Source organism: Pristiophorus japonicus, chromosome 7 (assembly GCF_044704955.1).
Source record: "Pristiophorus japonicus isolate sPriJap1 chromosome 7, sPriJap1.hap1, whole genome shotgun sequence".
Taxonomy (NCBI): domain Eukaryota; kingdom Metazoa; phylum Chordata; class Chondrichthyes; family Pristiophoridae; genus Pristiophorus; species Pristiophorus japonicus.
In genome coordinates this window covers 114,479,229-114,498,862 of record NC_091983.1, presented here as the reverse complement: position 1 = coordinate 114,498,862, position 19,634 = coordinate 114,479,229, and the positions used below count along the sequence as shown (strand labels likewise).

Here is a 19,634-nt window from a genome sequence, read left to right as displayed (position 1 = left end):
TCATCACCATCATAGGCGGTTCCTCGAACGAGGATGACTTGCTTCCACGAGTTCACAGGTGTTTTGATGAAGGACCCGATGTTCCAGTCCTGAACTCCAGTTGAGGGGGTGGAAGATCCTGTGTGTGGATTTTTTAACGTGTGGTGACCGTTGCACACCAGCCACCACATGGGCTTGACAGAGCTAGGTCTTGGTCCAGTGGCAAGGAATAACCAAGATGACTGGAGACCTGCTCTGCTGCACGGACCTAGCGCGCACACATATCGCAGTGTGGGCTGGCTCGTGCTGCCCCTGGGCCCTCGGCTCTTCTGGGCCCCGTATCCTCATCTGTCGCACCTCCACCACGATCTCTCACTGCTCCTCTGCCACAAACATTCACCGCATCTCGCCACAAACACTCGCCGCTCATCCGCCCCGACCTTCTCACTCCTCTGTACCAGATCTAAGATAGCCTGCTCCCCGGTTGGTTCCGCAACAGTTATTCTATCATGTGATTTTGAGACAGTCTGTTTCAGCAACATAGCAGGAGCTTTACCCAACAGCTTATTTTAATTATGAGTGCTTGATGGTACCACTGGAGACCAAAATTGAAAGTGCTCCTTTTCCCTCACATGATATCCTTTACCTTGGTAACTTCAAAAATTCACCAAAAATAATTCAAAAAGGAATTGTAATAACTGAACCTGGAATATTTAAATCATTTTTATACAGGACCAGGAATTTCCTTGAGATCAGCCCACTTCATTGGCGGAAGTGCTGCAGAATCTCCCGTTTACATGTCCATGCAGGTTTCCGCCACAATTCCAGTGAAGTTACAGTGGTGGAGTGGGAGCAGCTCCCAGGAAATTCATGGCACCGATATTTTTTCTGAATTTTGTCTTGCATTTTAACCTTTCCATTTGTCCACCATTTTTCTTTAGATAAACTTTCATAAATGGCATGTGCAGGTACCTCAGTGCCCTACACCATGTACACAATATACACTAAACTATAACAAAGGGAGTGTTTTGATAGGTTTTAGCTAGGAATTAAAATATCAAGAAAGAGCAGAGATTTTATTTTGCTTTAATTAATTATTTTGAACTCGTGAATTTAAATAATTCACATGCACAGTTATTTTTCAATCCAGGTGTCTGGGGCGAGAGAACCGGTGCAAATCCAATTATTTTGTGATTGCCATTGACTTAACTGGGGGGGACAGAGCTCTGAGTAATTGTGCACAGTTTTGGCAAGGGTACTGGCAGAGTGGTGCAAAAGTCCCAGGAAATAATGGCGCTGCATGAAAGATGGTGTAACTCACTTACTCCATAATTTCCTGGGATGCTTACAGTGTAAAATAATGCCGCAGATGGGGCAAGCTTTAAGAAAATTCTGGGCCAAGGTAAATATGTACTTAACATGAAATTCAAATCAACGTATTTAATTAGCATTTCTATTTATATTTAGGGGGCGAAAGTCAGCTGACAAAAAAGATGGCGGCCTGGGGCGCTGGCACTCTCCCCTTTAATCACTGCCCCCGTGAGCAGACGCCAGCTTTGCGACCCGCGAAATTGACATCCACCCGCACCAGCCTTGCAACCTGTGGGGCAATTTCCCCCGCGGAGCATTGAGGGGTCGCTGCGCACGGCGATAATGTCATTGCCGGTTGCGTGGTGGCCCAGGGCGCTAACCACAGGGCACAGTGCTGCTGTGCCAGCGCCTCTGCGCAATTTCCCAGGAGGTGGTAGCGCACGCCCCCCCTCCCATGGGCAAAAACTGTTAGCGCCCCCCAGAGGTGTTAACGGGGCTATAAAAATGGGCAATTTCGCCCCCTTCGTCTTTTCCGAAAGCATGTTAGTAGTAGCAACTTCCAGGCCTAAATTGAGGAAAGCATCAATCCTTTTCTTCAAAGAATTTATATTACCAGTTTCATTTCCACACTCTGTATGATGTCTGCAACTTATGTAACATTTCAACTGTGTTTCACGCTTAACATTCACAGCATCACTTCAGTTTTCTCATAATGTCCAGTGCCAATCTAGTCTGCATCTTATTCTGGTTTTTGGGATCCCTGGTGAACATGCAGACATCACAAGGGTAATTTTAGAAATTCACGCTACCAACACAGATTTTCGCCTGCCAGCAGAGCATATCAAAGATTTAATTTTCTGTCCACTAAAATCAATGGAGGCCTGTGTGCGAAATCCTGATCAGTGTTCCTGTGAATGAGATTCAATGAATTCGTAAATTTAGACTTCACAACCAGAATTTTGAATTCCTCTAAACTTCTGCTCTGTCCAGAAATGGGTACCTGACCAATGACCTTAAAGAATGAGTTATTCTTGTTTTAATCAGCTATGTTAAGGAGTACATAAACAAGCACACAAATAACATCAAATACACACAGCAAAACATTTCCAGATGCAACAAAAATCACAATTATTTGGAATGTTTCCTTACATTCAAATTCAATGAGCAGTTGTTTTTAAATTACATAGCCAATCCAGAATACTAATGTGGGGATGAATTGTGGCTTTTCCTGGTGGTTTATATTTCACAAAATGTTATTGTAAGCAATGCTCTTGCCATAGCAACAATGTAACTGTTCATAGATCAAATGGAACGAAAAAGAACTGAGAAGGTAGGTGTGTGTAGGAGGACTAGCTGCGAAAAAAACTTTTCAGATAGAGATCCTCCACCACATTTTGGGCCCAAATTTCCCCAGGAGTTTCTCCATTTTTTTTGGAGCAATTTGATTTTTCTGGAGTATCTTAAAAATCATCATTCTGCACATTTAATTTGTGCCAGTGTAAGTGAATTAGCTAGGAATTTTTTTAGTTTAGTTTTTTTTTTCAAAAGGGGGCATTACCAGCCACCTACGCCTGTTTTGGCCATTTAAGCCAGTTTGGACAGCTAATAGTTGCTCCAAACTAACAGGCCAGCGTATGTGGTCACTTGTGGTTGCACAGAAAACCCTTGTGGAGAGTTAAGCAATCAGCGCAGGTAGTCTCCAAATGACAGTGTTATGATAGGAATGCTAGTTTTTTTAAAAATCCCAAGCGAGACTGGACAGGGTATAGGTGCTATCAGCCTGATTAAACTGAATATAGGGTTTTTACAAGAATAAAAATGATCTTGTAATGAAGGCTGAAGTATAGGGGCCACTTAAGCAAGGGGAGGGTTTTCTTTGTAGATAATAGATCAAGAGCACCAATGCTCTCGCCTAATGGGTTCGTGTGCGGCATCACACCACATTGGATTTTGACTTCAGCAGCACAGAAGAATTGCCCTGACTAGGTTTAGAAATTTAAAATGTTAGACTTAATAAAAAAAGCATGTCAAAATGTAAACTTAAATTTTGGTGTTCAGCATTGCATAGTGTGACTCTCATAATTAGTAATATTTTAGAATTCTATGCAATAGTGGGTGAGCTGTAAGATACTGCAAATAGGGAATTTTTAGTAAAGCTAGCTAGATATTAAAGTATTCTTTCTCCTGTTCCCCTCCCCCCCGCGATCAAAACTCTTCCCTCCACCAACCTGTTTCTTGTAGTCCTCAGCGCATGAAGGCAGCGGCTGGCCTGTGCGACAGGCCACTCGGCCTGGGATAGGGGCGGGGCGCGTTGGGTCCTACGCTGCAGGCATCATCATCACAATCATGGGAGGAGCTACTGCGCATGCGTGAACGCTCCAACGCGCATGTGCAACGCTGCCGGCACTCTTACAGACGCTGGACCCTAGCCCCGCCCCCCTGCCAGCTCTGTTTCAGCAGCACAGCCCTAGCTCCGTCCCCCACTGCTTTTGCCATGCCACACCAAGGCCTAGGACGGTCCACGGAGCAGGGAGAATACGGAGCTACATTTTCAGCGCTATTTTGGAGCAGAAAGTCAGCGCATCTCAGGTAAGTGCGCCGACAAAACCGGAGGGGGAAATTTGGGTCCATGGTACCTACCCTTATACTCCCCTAGGTGGGGTCTAGTGGAGTTTCGGGATGCCACTTTACTGAGAGTTTAGTTAAGTTAATATTAAACTTAAGAGGCACAGATTTTAAACACCTTCTGTAGGCTATTGGTAATCGAGCCTCTGCTGGTACAGGTACTTCGTTTTGACACTTTCAGTCCTGTTTATAGGCATAGGAATTAGTTCTCTTCAGTCTGCAAATTGGAGGTTGGTAAGATCTATAGGTAAGTGTGTGGCATAATCTTCACTTTGAAAGGGTAAAGACTATTGTACTTACTGAGAAACCCACTTTTATATAAAAGCTGGGAAAGATGTATCAGAGTGACCTTATAGGATCTAAGTCTAATTCTGACAAAATGATAAAATCGATCAATTTGTACATTTATATTTTTTTCTTGTGGCATTAAGTTGTCGATGCTGATATGAAAGTTAAAGAATTAGAAGAAAAGACAGAGAGATTACTGGATAAACTGAAACCTATCAAAAATCTTCAGGATACTCTAGGGAGGAACATCTCTCATATCAAAGAGCTGATAAATCAAGCCCGTAAACATGCCAACTCCGTGAGTAACCTGCTCAAGATAAATCTAAGTTCAGTATTTTTGTTACTTTACTACTCTCCACTTCACTATCTAATTGTTACCACTTACTTTAGATCAAAGTATCAGTCTCATCTGGTGGTGATTGCATCCGCACTTACCGTCCTGACATAAAAAAGGGCACCTACAATTCTATTGTCCTGAATGTGAAGACGTTGGAGCTTGAGAATCTGCTATTTTATCTTGGTAGTGCTAAATATGTGAGTATGTTTCTCCAGATCTCACGCTAGATTTTTATGCCGCCTATTGTATTGTCACGGAAGCAAGTTTTAACACTCAAGAAAACTTTGGGAAAGATAGCCTAGGTCCTGAGCAATGCCTCCAGCACTGGTGCTGCTCAAGTGCCCCACACAACTAAGCAGAATAACGTGATCTTGCCTGATCACACAAGGCCAGCATATTTGAATATTTATCTGTATTTGGCTGTATCACTAATGATGTGGTCGGAGTGCTGGGGGATGGGAGCTGGGATTTTGGGCAGTGTCAATTAGTTGGATGCTGCTGACTGCCCGTGGAGAACCTGTGGGATTTTCCAAGGTGGACGAGCGTGGGCCAGAGGTGGTACGGGTCTGTGTTGCCAGAGTGCTGGTCAGGCGACCCAGTCGCATTATAGGGAGGTTTATTTTTCAGGGTTTTGAGCTTGGAAGATGCCTAGCATGCATTGAGATGCACTTTGGTGTCTCTGGTACATTGTAACCTCAGGTTTTTAGGTGAGTTAATACAGGTAGCATCTGCTATCAGATTATCAGCCCAGTTATTATCAGCATCTTTATCTGTTTTGTTATGTCTCAAATGGGAGAGCTCACCACTGGCAGTAGTTGCCAAAATGAGAGAGTACTCAATTACTCAGCACTAATGTTTCACCTTCAAATATGAGATAAATAGCGTACAAAATAGATGTATTCCTATAAGGTGAAAAGGTGGTTCATTGAATAATGCCAATGAACGAACTTGCATTTATTTTGCGCCTTTCACGATCTCAGCACATCCTAAAGCTCTTTACAGCCAATGAAGAATTTTGAAGTACAGTCACTGTTGTAATGTAGGACACACGGCAGCCAATTTGCGCACACACCAGATAACCTATTTTAATGTTGCTGGTTGAGGGACAAAGATTGGTCAAGGCATCGGGGAGAACTTCCCTGCTGTCTTTGAAATAGTTCCATGAGATCTTTTAGGTCCACATGAGAAGACAGAAAGGGCCGTGGGAAAATACCTCCGATCCGTAAATAAATTGCCCACGTACCTGGTGGTCTGGGAGGTACAGCGACTCGTGGTCTTGGGCCTCTCTGGGTACCTGCAAGTAGAGGCCCACGCATCTCAGGGGCGCATGCAGTTTGTGAGCGGCCCTGGGATCATTTTACCAGGCGTAAGAATAGCTCAACTCTCCGCACACGAATGCCCTTTTCCTGGGAATGCGTTGTATTTGATTGCAAGTTCTGGATTTTAGCGCATGCACATGCCTAAAGCTGAAACGCGTACGGCGGGTGCATGCACACCTCGTACTCACCTGTAGGGGTCAATTACTATGGTCCAGTGTCTCATCTGAAAGACGGCAACTCTAACAGGACAGCACTCCCTCAATGCTGCACTGAAGCGTCAGCCTAGATTATCGGCTAGATTTTAACGTGCAGGACCACGTGGGTTTGGGAGTGGGTGGGTGGTTAAAACTGGGGAAATTGACTGCACATTGGGAATCCGGCTCCAACCTGCTGACTTCCACGTTTCACTTCAGCGCCTTAGGCTGGGTGCAAGCAATGCTCTCGGGAGAGACGGGTTGTCACTTAACATAGATTAATCACCTAATTAGAGTAATATTGACATGGGTTTTCAACTTTAACTTTGGGTCCACGGGTATTCCCAGGGTTCCTGGAACTTGCCAGTAAAACAAGGCGCGAAGACAGCGGCAACTGAGGGGGCTGAAGCCATGACAGGGAAATATGCCAATAAGTACTCAGTACTCATAGCTGCTTTCTTACTTGTGTGAAAGGGTTTGTTCACAGTATTTGTGCTCGGAAGTTACTTTATAGAATTTGGAGGTTTCTTCAACAGTTTATAAGAACATAAGAATTAGAAACAGGAGTAGGCCATCTAGCCCCTCGAGCCTGCTCCGCCACTCAACAAGATCATGGCTGATCTGGCCGTGGACTCAGCTCCACTTACCCACCCGCTTCCCATAACCCTTAATTCCCTTATTGATTAAAAATCTATCTATCTGTGATTTGAATACATTCCCTGGGCAGAGAATTTGGAGGTCTAATCTACCAGATCAGCATGGATGCCACTTACACTGCCTTAGATTAGACCTCGGATGAGGAAGAGTCCACACCCGGCACAAAGGGTCGACAGGCAGAAGATAAGCTTCCTCGACATGTCTGAAAACCAATGACTCAGAAGGCTCAGGGTGTTGTGCCAAGTGGTGGCAGACATTTGCAGGCTGCTGTAACAAGGCCTGCGACCAGCTGGACCTGGTGACCAGGCTTTACCAGTGGCTGGCAAAGTCGCCACTGCCTTCAACTTCATTGCCTCTGGATCCTTCCAGGGCTCTGCTGGAGGCATTTGCAGGATCTTGCAGTCAGCAGCCCACAAATGCATAATACAGGTGACTGATGACTTCTTTGCCAGGGCTGCCAATTATGTCAACTTTGCCTGTGATGACGCCAGTCAGAATGAGCAAGTGCTTGGGTTTGTGGATCTGGATGGCTTTCCACAGGTGCAGGGCATCATTGACTGCACACATGTGGCAATCAAGGCACTCATAGTGTTCGTCACCAGAAGTATTTGTCAACTGCAAGAGCTTCCACTCCATCAATGTGCAGCTGGTGTGCAACCACAAAAAGATCATTATGCAGGTGTGCGCAAGATTCATGGCAGCTTCCATGATGTTTTGTTCTGCGACTGTCCACCTTCCCAGATGTCTTTGCACCTGGAAGTTGGCTGATCAGAGACAAGGGATATCCACTCAAAATGTGGCTGCAAGCACCTCTCAGAAACCCAAGGAATAAGTCCCGGGAGTGCTACAGTGAATGCCATATGACCACCAGATGTGTTATTGAAAAAGCCATCGGCATGCTGAAGATGCGCTTCAGGTACATGGGCAGATCTGGAGGCGCCCTTCAGTATGCATCAGCCAGGCTCTCTAGAATGGTTGTGGTGCACTACGGTCTGCATAACATTGCCCAGAAGAGAGGTTTGGAACTGCAAGAGGCCCAAGGCAGAGCACAGAGAACCTCTTCGGAGGATGCCGAGGAGGAGGAAGATGAAGAGGCAGAAGGTGATGCAGGCAATGCAACATCAGCAGTGCACATTGCTGCCTGGGATGCCCTGATTATTTTTCTTACCTCGTCTCTATTTTATTCTCCCCTTGTCCAATATCTGCCCACCTACATCCGTGACTCTTCCGATGACCTCTGCCACTTTAACCGTCTCCTTTTCACCATGGATGTCCAATCCCTCTACACTTCCATCCCCCACCAGGACGACCTGAGGGCGCTCCGCTCTTCCTCGAGCAGAGGCCCAACCAGTGCCCATCCCCCACTACCCTCCTCCGCCTGGCTGAACTTGTTCTCACATTGAACAACTTCTCCTTTGAATCCACTCACTTCCTCCAAATTAAAGGTGTTGTTATGGGAGCCCGCATGGGTCCTAGCTATGCCTGCCTTTTCATGGGATATCTGGAACATTCTTTGTTCCGGTCTTACTCAGGTCCCTCACCTCTTTTTCTGGTACATTGATAACTTTCGGTGCCATTTCCTGCGCTTGTTCTGAACCAGAAAATGTTATTCACTTTACTTCCAATTTCCACCCTTCCCTCACCTTTACATGGTCCATCACTGACTCTTCCCTTCCTTTCCTCAACTTCTCCATCTCCATTTTTGGGGATAGGCTATTGACAAACATTAACTATAAGCCCACTGACTCCCGCAGCTACCTGGACTACACTTCCTCCAACCTCGCTTCCTGCAAGGACTTCATTCCATTCTCCCAGTTTCTCCGTCTCTGACGTGCCACTTTCCATACTAGTGCCTCTGACATGTCTTCCTTTTTCCTCAACCGAGGACTCCCCTCTATCATGGTTGACATGGCCCTCGACCGTGTCCATTCTAATTCCCGCACTTCTGCTCTCACCCCTTCCCATCTCTCCCAGAACCAGAACAGGGTTCCCCTTGTCCTCACCTTTCGCCCCACCAGCCTTCACGTTCAATGGATCATCCTCCGCCATTTACGCCGCTTCCAGCGTGATCCCACATTGAGGAGACCAAGCGCAGATTGGGTGACTGCTTTGCAGAACACCTCCGTTCAGTCCGTAAGCGTGACCCCCGAGCTTCCGATCGCCTGTCACTTTAATTCTCCACTCCACTCCCAGTCTGACCTCTCCGTCCTCGGCCTCCCTCACTGTTCCAATGAAGTTCAGTGTAAGTTCGAGGAACAACACCTCATCTTTCGATTAGGCACTTTACAGCCTTCTGGACTTAACATCGAGTTCAACAATTTAAGACCGTAATCCCTGACCCTATTTTTTTTCTTTTTTTTCTGCTTTTTTTTTCTCTCTCTTTCCCATGGCAGCTGTTGATCATTTTGCCATTTCCATTCACACCATATTTCGACTCATCTTTTGTTTCTTAACTTGTCCTATTACCATCTCCTTTTGCTTTGCACCATCATCCCTTTTGTCGCTTAATCTCTGCTGCTTTCCACCCTATCACAGACCTTCCCTTTTGTTCTTTCCTCCCCTCCCCCCTTTCCCTGCCCCTACACTTGCTTAAAAACCTGTTACATCTTTAACTTTTTCCAGTTCTGATGAAGGGTCATCGACCCGAATTGTTTACTCTGTTTCTCTCTCCACAGATGCTGCCTGACCTGCTGAGTATTTCCAGCATTTTCTATTTTTAGTTCAGATTTCCAGCAGTATTTTGCTTTTGTGTCACCCTCCATATTGCAAGGCTCAATTAGGTTCCATCAGTGCACCCATCCATATTTTAATAACCACATGCAAAAGCCACTTTTGCCCCCTCCACCCCGCCCCTAAAATGCTACTATCACAAAGCAGTCCTACAACCAACCAAGCATTTCACAGCCCCCCCCAATGGTCACCGTCAATTCATGTCTTCCCATTCATCATCAAACAACTGAAAAGGCTGCTTGCCAGCCAGCAATCAAGAATGGGCAAGGTGGGAAAGTGGTGCAAAAGAATAATATTTATGTGCTTCAAATACACATCAGAATTAACAATGTGTAAGACGCCCATGTGCATACCATTGCCTATTGGATCGAGGAGAGTGGAAGGCAGGCTGCTCATATTCCTGCTCTGATTGTTGAGTTGCTCTTAGCCAGTGTCCTCTGGGTTTTGGCGTCCATGAGGGCCCTGTCAAAGACTGCTCCACCTGCACCTGTTCAGAGGCAGACTCGGCCATCAGGACATGAGACAGCATGTCAGCTACTGACTGAGGGGGGTCAATGAGTGAGAAGTGGAAGTGCTTTGAGCAGAGTCCTAACTCTGTATCCCCTTTTGCCATCATCCCCCTCTTATGGCCCAGCTGCACTTCCTTAGCACTGTGCTAGAGAACACTTTGCTGCAGATCAGTGGGGCGCTGAAAGATCAAGGCTAGGATTATTCATCCTATTTAAGGTGGCATCCAATGTGTGCAAATCATTGTTGAAGGCTTGCATGCACTCGTTCGATTGCTGGCTACACTTTCGATTGAAGACAACATCAGCACAATGGTCTGCAACATCATGCCACTCATGCTTGAGGTGGAATCCTCCAATCTCTCTGCAATCATGCACAGTGCGCTTGGAACATCTGTCAGTACAATACACATTCTCTGCTGCTGCTCAAAAAGCATTCTCTTCATCAAAAGCCGCCGGGGTACAGCATTTGCGTCCAGCTGAGGAAAGCTTGGAGAGTCCTGCGCCTGATGCAGTCTGCTGTCCCTGTCTCTGCTCTTGCTCACCTGTGAAGTGCAAGTCTCCATGTGAAAACCCAACAATCTGCCTAACTACTGCCACAGATGTGCGAGTCTCTGAGCTGGTGCATGGTCTGCGTACGTCCTGTGACGGTGCCCCCTCAGAATGAGTGTGCTTCTCTGTGGAGTCGTCGTAGGAAACCTCGACTACCTCCTAATGGATTCATGAAGGTCCTGTCAGAGATAAAAGACATCAATGAGTACTGTCAAGGTAAGAGTGTTTGAAGTTATCATTATGCACACAATCATATTTCACTTGCTGTTGACATCAAGTCGGCATGACTGAGTGTTGTATGCCATGTGGCTGGCTGATATGTAATTCTGTCACCAGGTAGCTGGTAGGCCCCCATCTCCCAATCTCTGATGGCCAGGCACTCCGAGATTCTACTGCTCTCTGGTGCACCTTTCTATGTAGCTGTTAGTTGTGAGATCTGTGGAGGACAACCTCCGATTCTCTTCCTCTCTCTGCTGTTCTGTGCTCTCTTCTCATGCAAGGAGGAAAAGAAGAGACCTATGAGTGAATAATGGCACGCGCTCGCCTGATGGATGGAGAGCATTTGTTGGGTGACTATGAGGGATAGGCATGACATTGCATGAGGATGAGGGTGAGTATCAGCGGTGGATGGATAGATGGGGATGTGAGGAAATGCATAGACAGAAAGGGATGGATGCACTTGCAAGGTAAGTTGGTGTGAGGAGTGATGTGCTGGAGTTGGTTTGAGAAGGCAGAGTGAGGGATTTGGGGTGATACACACATCGGGGTGTAAGACAATGCGTCATTGCTCGCACCTTTCCTGCGCTCCTTGGGTCATTGACGCGCTTCCTGCATTGGATCCAGGAGAGTGGCACCACGCTCCTGCTGCTGACCTCGGAAACCTCCACCATGTCTTCTTTATCTCACTAGCAGGCTGGTGAAGTGCAAAGTAATACATTTTGTGAATGAAAACAAGGAATAGGAAAGTACACTCAATGGAAAGACTCTGAAAAGTGTGGATAGAAAGAGACCTAGGGGTTCAAGTACTTAATTTCCTGAAAATGCGAGCGCAGGTTGTAAAGGCCAACAGTCTGTTGGGTTTTATAAATAGGGTTATAAAGTACAAGACTAAAGAACTGATACATTTTTACAAGGTATTGGTTAGGCCACTATTTGAGCACTTAATACAACTTTGGATGCTCCATTATATAAGGAAGACAAGAGCCATCGAGAGTACAGAGCATCAATTCACCAAGATGATACCAAGGGTGGGAAACTACAGTTATGCCCAGGGACTTGTGATATTCAGACTTTTCCGCTGAAGCAGAGAAACCTAAAAGGAGATTTAATAGACGTTTTAAAATTATAAAAGGTTATGATAGGCTGAATAAGGAAGGATTGTATCCTCTGGCTGTGAAGTCAATCATGAGGGGTCATCAATTTAAAATTGTCACTTTGAGCAGAGAGGAGAACGGTTGGGAGGGTTGTAAAGGACTATGACGAGAGAGCAAAGAGCTAACACAGACCCAATGAGCCAAACTGCCTCTGTCTGTGCTGTAAACCTTTATGATTCTTGATGAATGGATACATTTACAAGAAAATAATTTTAGCAAACTGGAAAAAAAGGAAAACCATTAAATAAGTGGTTTTAGAAAAACATACAGATAACCAAAACTCAATGAGGGCACTGAATGATTAACTACACAATTCTTCACAATTTAAAAATAGTTCAACATGCAACAAATGCATTTGTAGAAAACTGAGTATACAACGTTTAATATGACAGCTTTAGAAATGAGTTTGTCTCCACCTTTTGACTGAACAATCAAATTGCAATGCCTTCAACCAGGCTTTTCATCAGCAGCTGTAATGAATGCACTGTTATTTGTTTGAAAGCCACACTGTTGTGTTTTCAGTAGTATTTATATTCAGTCAGTGCCCGCTGGAAGGAGCACTTCGAAGATCTCCTTAACTAAGACTCTGTCTTTGACGTGAGTGTCCTTGACTCCATCCCACAGCATGCTACCCGTCACTATCTCGGCAAAATCCCAGCCTGGCACGCGGTTGAAAAGGCCATCCGACAGCTGAAAAACAACAAGGCTTCCGGAGCAGATGGAATCCCCGCCGAAGTACTAAAGCATGATGGAGAAGTACTCTTGGCGTGAATCTATGACCTCATCTCTCTTATCTGGAAGGAGGAGAGCATCCAGGGGATTTCACAGACGCCGTAATCGTAACCATCTTCAAGAAAAGAGACAAGTCCGATTGTGCTAATTACAAAGGAGTTTCCCTGCTGTCTGCCACAGGGAAAGTCATCGCAAGATTCCTCCTCAATCGACTCTACCCAGTGGCTGAAGGGCCCCCTCAGAGTCGCAATGTGGATTCCGCCCTCTAAGAGACACAACGGACATGATTTTCACCGCACAACGAATTCAAGAAAAATGTAGGGAGTAGCGCCAACCTTTGGCCTTTTTTGACCTCACAAAACCTTTGACTCTGTCAACCGAGAGGGATTATGGAGTATCCTTCTCAAATTCAGCTGCCCTCAAAAATTTGTCACCATCTTCACGATGACCCGCAAGCCGTGATCATTACCAACCAATCCACTACAGACCCAATACAAGTGCAGACCAGGGCCAAGCAAAGCTGTGTCACTGCACCAAGGTTCTTCTCAATCTTTCTCGCTGCAATGTTTCATCTCACCTTTAACAAGCTCTCTGCTGGAGTGGAGCTAATCTATAGGATGAATGGGAAATTGTTCAACTTTTGTCGCCTCCAGTCCAAAACCAAGGTTGCTCCCACCTCTGTCATTGAATTACAATATGCAGACGATGCTTGCACTTGTACACACTCGGAGGCTGAACTCCAAACCATCGTTGACACCTTCACTGAAGCATACGAGAGACTGGGCCTTACATTAAACATCCGAAAGACAAAGGTTCTCTACCAACCTTCCCCCACCGCACGGTACTGCTCCCCGATTATCAAGACCCATGACAAGACCTTGAAGAACAGCGATGACCACTTTCCATACCTTGGGAGCCTTCTGTCAATGAGGGCAGACATCGATGAAAGAATGCAACACCGCCTTCAGACTGCCTGTGCAGCCTTCATTCGCCTGATCAAAAGAGTATTTGAAGAATAAGATCTCAAACCCGGCACTGTGCTCATGTTCTACAGAGCAGCAGTGATACACACCCCCCTATATGTTTCAGAGACATGGACAACATACAGTAGGCACCACAAAGCACTGGAGAAGTATCACCAACGCTGCCTCCACAAAATCCTGCAAATCCATTGGCAGGATAGGCGTACCAATGTCAGTGTTCTCTCTCAGGCCAACATCCCCAGCATCGAAACATTGACCATGCTTAATCAGCTCTGATGGACGGGCCACATTGTCCGCATGCCTGATACAAGACTCCTGAAAGCACTCTACTCCGAGTTCCGTCATGGTAAGTGAGCCCCAGGAGGTCAGAGAAAACTCTTCAAGGATGCCCTCAAAGCCTTCTAGAAAAAATGTAACATCCCCACTGACTCTTGGGAATCCCTGGCCCAAGACCGCTCAGCGTGGAGGAGAAGCATTCGAGAAGGTGGCAAACACTTTGAGTTTTTTCGTTGGGAGCACGCGGAAGCCAAGTACAAACAGCGGAAGGAATGTACGACAAACCAAGCACCCCACCCACCCGTCCCTTCAACCACCACCTGGTAGATGCCGCATAGGACTCATATTAGTCCTTAGAACGCATATTAGTGCAGAAGCAAGTCATCCTCGACTCTGGGGGACTGCCTAAGAAGAAGATTTATATTATTGTGTTTATATAATGAAAGAAATTGTGTTTGAAACCAACTATAGACATCACACAACTTCTCTATATTTACAAATCACTATTACATAAAAATTACAGAAATTACAGACTATTCAACCAATTTCTTACCTATACCCAAGATGTAAGCTAAATTCCTACAGTTTTGAAGTTAACTCGAGGTCTTTTGTGCTGAACTGTCAAATGTCCTATGAAAGGCCAACAAATACAACATATCATAATGGCTTACCACAGTCCATCCGGGATATCATAGGAAACAAAACATTTTAAGCTTTCAAAGTCTCTACTTAGTCCGTGAAAATGTAACGGCCGAGAAATTAGTGGCCGCCACATAAGCTGCTGGTGCTACAACAGCCGGAGGTTAACTGCTGCTGAAAATGGCCGTGCTAGCAGGACTGAAAAATTAGTGCTGGGGACTAATTAGACCCGACAGCAGGCCCCGATGTGGCGTGCCCAAAGTGCCATTGCTGCTTCAACAGCCTCTGAAAGCATTGACAACTTTTTAAATGGGCTATGTCTTCTGAAATGATAAAAAAGATGCAAAAATATGCAGTTTAACTTTACAGCTTAACTACCTTCTGAAAAAGAAATGAACATTAAAATGAATTCCCAAATGGGAGTCTTCAGCTTTTAAAGCTGTATTCCCTTCTGCAGCCAAAATAATGGGAAAAGTGTTTCAGCACTAACACAAATGGCTCAGCAAGCCAGGGAAAGGGCACCCAAGGTCTCACACGCAGCACTCCAGCTTTGTGCAAGGGGTCAACACTGCAAGAGATGTTGGCAGCCCAGCCAAAACCATCTCTGGTAGCCCAGTGGGCCAAAGTTTTTGAATCGCGGAGGCTTTCCCCTTTAAGTGCCGTGGTGCCGTGTCGCCACGATGACGTCTTCGCGGCGGTCACTCCGCACCACCCCCATTTTCCGTCCCTCAGGTGTTGCCACCACCCCGTATCCGCCCCTCAAGTGTTGTCACCGCCCCCATTAAGAGCGATTTCTGGATCCAAGGAAAAAAAACAAAGAGCGGAATGTCACTCAAGAGGCGACCCGAACTGCAGCTGCGGTAAAAACCATTCAAACGGGGTGAGTGCGCCATGTTTAGAGCAGGGGAAAATTTCAACCCCGTATGAAACATAGAAACATAGAAAATATGTGCAGGAGTAGGCTATTCGGCTCTTCGAGCCTGCACCACCATTCAATAAGATCATGGCTGATCATTATGTTTTCAGAAGCATTTTGCATATTGCCTTGCTATGTCTAAAGACTTTTCCTGATACTTACAGATACTTACAGATACTGCCTTCTCTGAAGGTTAATTAATCAACCTTCTGGCATGGTTCCTAAATTATCCCTCAACTTTGATTTCTTTTGTTATTCAACAGACCGATTTCTTAGCAATTGAGATGCGTAAAGGCAGAGTCAGCTTCCTGTGGGATGTAGGATCTGGTGTTGGACGTGTTGAATATCCAGACTTGATCATTAACGACCAATACTGGTACAGAATTGAAGCCTCGAGGTAAGTTTCATGCTTCTGAGTTTATTGCTTCTGACTAAGTCTATTGGTCAAACTGTAAGTAATGTGATTGTGAATGTGCACTCTTTTATTCAAGCATAACCATGACTTTTAAAGTCAGATTTTATAAAATTCCACTCCCAATGGGCAAGAACTCCCCTTTCCTCAGAGCATGCATTAACAAAATCTGCCCTTTAATCGAACAGGTGCTACTTTTTTCTTTCACAGAGTTTTAAATATCCAAGTGCTTGGTCAGTATAGGTATCTGACACTGTAACTGTAGTATGTGGGGGCTTGGGAACAAGTCATCCACTTGTCTGTTTCAGTTGAAATTTGGATTTAAAAGAAACATCTTGGGTCGAACCTACAGGTACATGTGAACCAATGTGTTAAAAATAGCAGAAAAATGTCACTCCTTTGTTTGGAAAATGTTGGTCTCGATTTTCATCCCTATTTTTGAGCGGGAATAGGATGGTAGTGTGCTCAAATTCACAGGGCAGGACTGACCGCCCCGTTCCTGCAGTCATTCTGCTTACCACCATTTTGATTGGGGCCTACAGATAAGAAACCTTGGCTCCTGTAATTTTCAAGTACCAATGGTACTGAAGCATCCTAACTAGCAGTCCTTAAAGAGACTACTGGAGACGGCTCCAAAAATGAAGCAGGTATGACCTTTAACTTTGTTTGTGGGACCAGAAGAAGCGTTAATGCTCCTCGTGACCCCACAAGAATTGACCCGCATGGTGCCCAACCTTCTGTGGCACTTGCCTCTCCGCTATAGTCAGGAAATGGCAGTTTGGCTTCATGTAGGAGCTGCTGGATTTCTGGCCCCCATCGCCAGCACGCTCTCCCCGCCCCAGCTGCCTTTCACCACCCCAAACACATGGCAGCTTACCATGAATATTAAAATGAAGCTCAACCAGGAAAATGGTTTGGGCTTTTCGCTGATGCCATCAAATGAGCTTCCCAATTGTTCCTCCCACCTCTCGCCCAACACACACAAAAATCTACCCTGATGTGTGGTATGGGTATTTATGTTTGTTTTTCAAATTTATACTTCATTTTAAAGATAGGCTGCCCATGCCAAATAATGACTCTCTTTTCTGTTAATAGTTATTTTCCCAGAAAGTATTTTGCATTAATAAAGTGACTTTTGGTTCAAGTACACCACTGATTGACGAATAAAACATTAGTGATTTTTTTCATGTTGCTAATCAGCATTCTAATCACTGTTCAGATTTGCTAATGACAATTAGTTCTGCCCTGCAGCATATTGATGTGCTAACATGCTGTACCATTTAGGAAGTGAATTGTTTCCCATATACTGATTTTGCTGCCTTAATTGGGATAGTTTGGCTAAGTATTAAGTGGAGGCAATGGGCTTTCCCTGATAAGGAGAAGGGAGGTCAGAAAACATATCATAATTTCAAAATTTGCAGACGACATCAAGTTGGGGGGTTAATACAGAGGAAGACTGTGACAAGATACAGGAAGACATTAATAAACTTACAGAATAGGCATGACATTGGCAAATGAACTTCAAAATAGACAAGTGTGAGGTGGTGGTACATTTGGTAGGAAGAATAAGGAGGTGAAATTAAGTGTGTAAATGGGGCAGAGAAGCAGAGGGATCTGGGGTTACAAAAACACAAATCACTAAAAGTAGCGACGCAGGTTAACAAGGCCTTAAATAAAATCAACTAAATCACTGCGTTCATTTCTAGAGAAATAGAATTGAAAAGCTGAGAATTTATGTTAAACTTGTATAAAACTTTGGTTAGATCACACTTGGAGTACTGCAGAGTACTGTGAACAATTCTGGTCTCCGTAGTATAGAAAGGATATCGAGGCGCTGGAGAAGGTGCAAAAAAGATTTACTAGATTGATACCAGAACTGAGAGGTTCTACCCGTCAGGAAAGATTGCACAGCCTGGGGCTTTTCTCTAGAAAAGAGGAGACTGAGGGGTAACCTGATAGAGACCTTTATGATTATGAAAGGGTTTGAGAGTAGACGTAGAGAAGATGTTTCCACTTGCGGGGAGACCAGAACTAGGAACTGTAAATATAAGATAGCCACTAATAAATCCAATAAGGAATTCGGAGAAGCTTCTTTACCCAGAGAATGGTTTGAATGTGGAATTCACTACCACAAGAACGATCAGCACGGATGCATTTCAGGGGAATCTAGTTAAACACTTGGAATAGAAGGATACATCAATGGGGATAGATGAAGACGGGTGGGAGGAGCCTCCTGTGGAGCATGAACCTGTTGGGCCAAATGGGCAATTTCTGTACTAAATACTATGCAACTATATAAGTGAACCCTGTGTTCTCATGTAACTAAGAAAATTGGTTTATAAAAGCACAGATTAAGGATTACAATATTCTTTCCATCATAGTAAAATAGAGGTGAGAAAATAATGACTCTGATAGCAAAAATGAAGATGCTAGAATATTAAATGGTGAACCATGTGAGTAAAATGTTTTTGTAACTTATGCACCCATCTTATTGAGAGAGCAGTATGTTGGAGGAATTAAAAAGCATGAGGAAATAAGTTACAAAATGAAGTAGGAATGATTTTTTAAAAAGCATTTTACTCACATGGTTCACCATTTAATATTCTAGCATCTTCATTTTTGCTATCAGAGTCATTATTTTCTCACCTCTATTTTACTATGATGGAAAGAATATTGTAGTGATCATTGAAACCTGCTTGTGAAAAACAAATTACACTTGAGCTGAATTAAATTTTATTCTGCAATGCTCAGTGTTCAATTTTTCCTTAATTTGCAAACTACAGCAATAATGGATCATCTTTTTTACAAAAAGGTTTAGAAGAAATGGTACACTTTCTGTGCGTGCATTAGACGGCCCAAGGGCAAGCATCATGCCAACGACTTACAATGCAGTATCTCCTGAAGGCTACACAATACTTGATGTAGATGCAAATGCTTACCTGTTTGTTGGTGGTCTAACAGGAGAAGTGAAGGTATGGTATAACATTTATTCAAGAATATGATTCTTTGATTTACAATATTAATAATTCAGCAGAAATATCATCGACGATCAACTGACAAATTATCTGTTCTGCAAGTAGTAGATATATTTATTTTTAAATTTAAGTTTTTTACAATTACATAACTAGATAATTTAATGAGCATTTCTGTAAATAGAAAGAATTGCATTTATATGGCACCTTTCATGACATCTGGACACCCCAAAGCACATTACAGCCAATGAAGTATTTTTTGAAGTGTAGTCACCGTTGTAATGTAGGAAACATTGCAGCAGCCAATTTGTACACAAAGGTCCCACAAATAGCAATGTGATCATGACCAAATAATCTGTTTTAGTGATGTTGGTTGAGGATAAATGTTGGCCAGGACAGCGGGGAGAACTCACCTGTTCTTCTTTGAAATAGTACCATTGGATCTTTTACATACACCGGAGACTGAGCCGCAGATTATCTTATCTGAAAGACGGCACCTCCAACCATGCAGCACTCTCTCAGTACTGCACTGCAGCATTAGCCTGGATTATATGCTCAAGTCTCTGGAGTGAGGCTTGAGCACACAGCCTTCTGATCCAGAGGCAAGAGTGCTACCACTGAGCCCACAGCTGACATTATAGTGCATCAGATCTTTAAGAATTAGTATTCTTAAATGAAATGGGCAGTTTGATTGCATTGCTTGTTGGAGCATTGGCTTGTAAAATCATGGTGACAATGGGATGTGGATTTGTGCACATTATTCCTATACTGCTGTGGTAGAAGCTGATTGGAGGCCAGGCACTTCCCCATTGGTACAGAAAAACAGAGGGAAA

At 44.4% G+C, this 19,634-nt stretch overlaps 1 protein-coding gene across 2 annotated transcripts in view; it reads left to right on the top strand.

Moving 5' to 3' along the window:
* Positions 1–19,634, top strand: part of lama2 (laminin, alpha 2) — a 693,080-nt gene that overhangs the window by 607,669 nt on the left and 65,777 nt on the right. For both annotated transcript variants that reach the window (XM_070885262.1, XM_070885261.1), the window contains exons 44-47: positions 4,347–4,501; positions 4,594–4,737; positions 15,681–15,814; positions 18,642–18,801. In XM_070885262.1, coding sequence (XP_070741363.1) covers positions 4,347–4,501; positions 4,594–4,737; positions 15,681–15,814; positions 18,642–18,801 — 593 coding nt within the window. The remainder of the gene's footprint in view (positions 1–4,346; positions 4,502–4,593; positions 4,738–15,680; positions 15,815–18,641; positions 18,802–19,634) is intronic.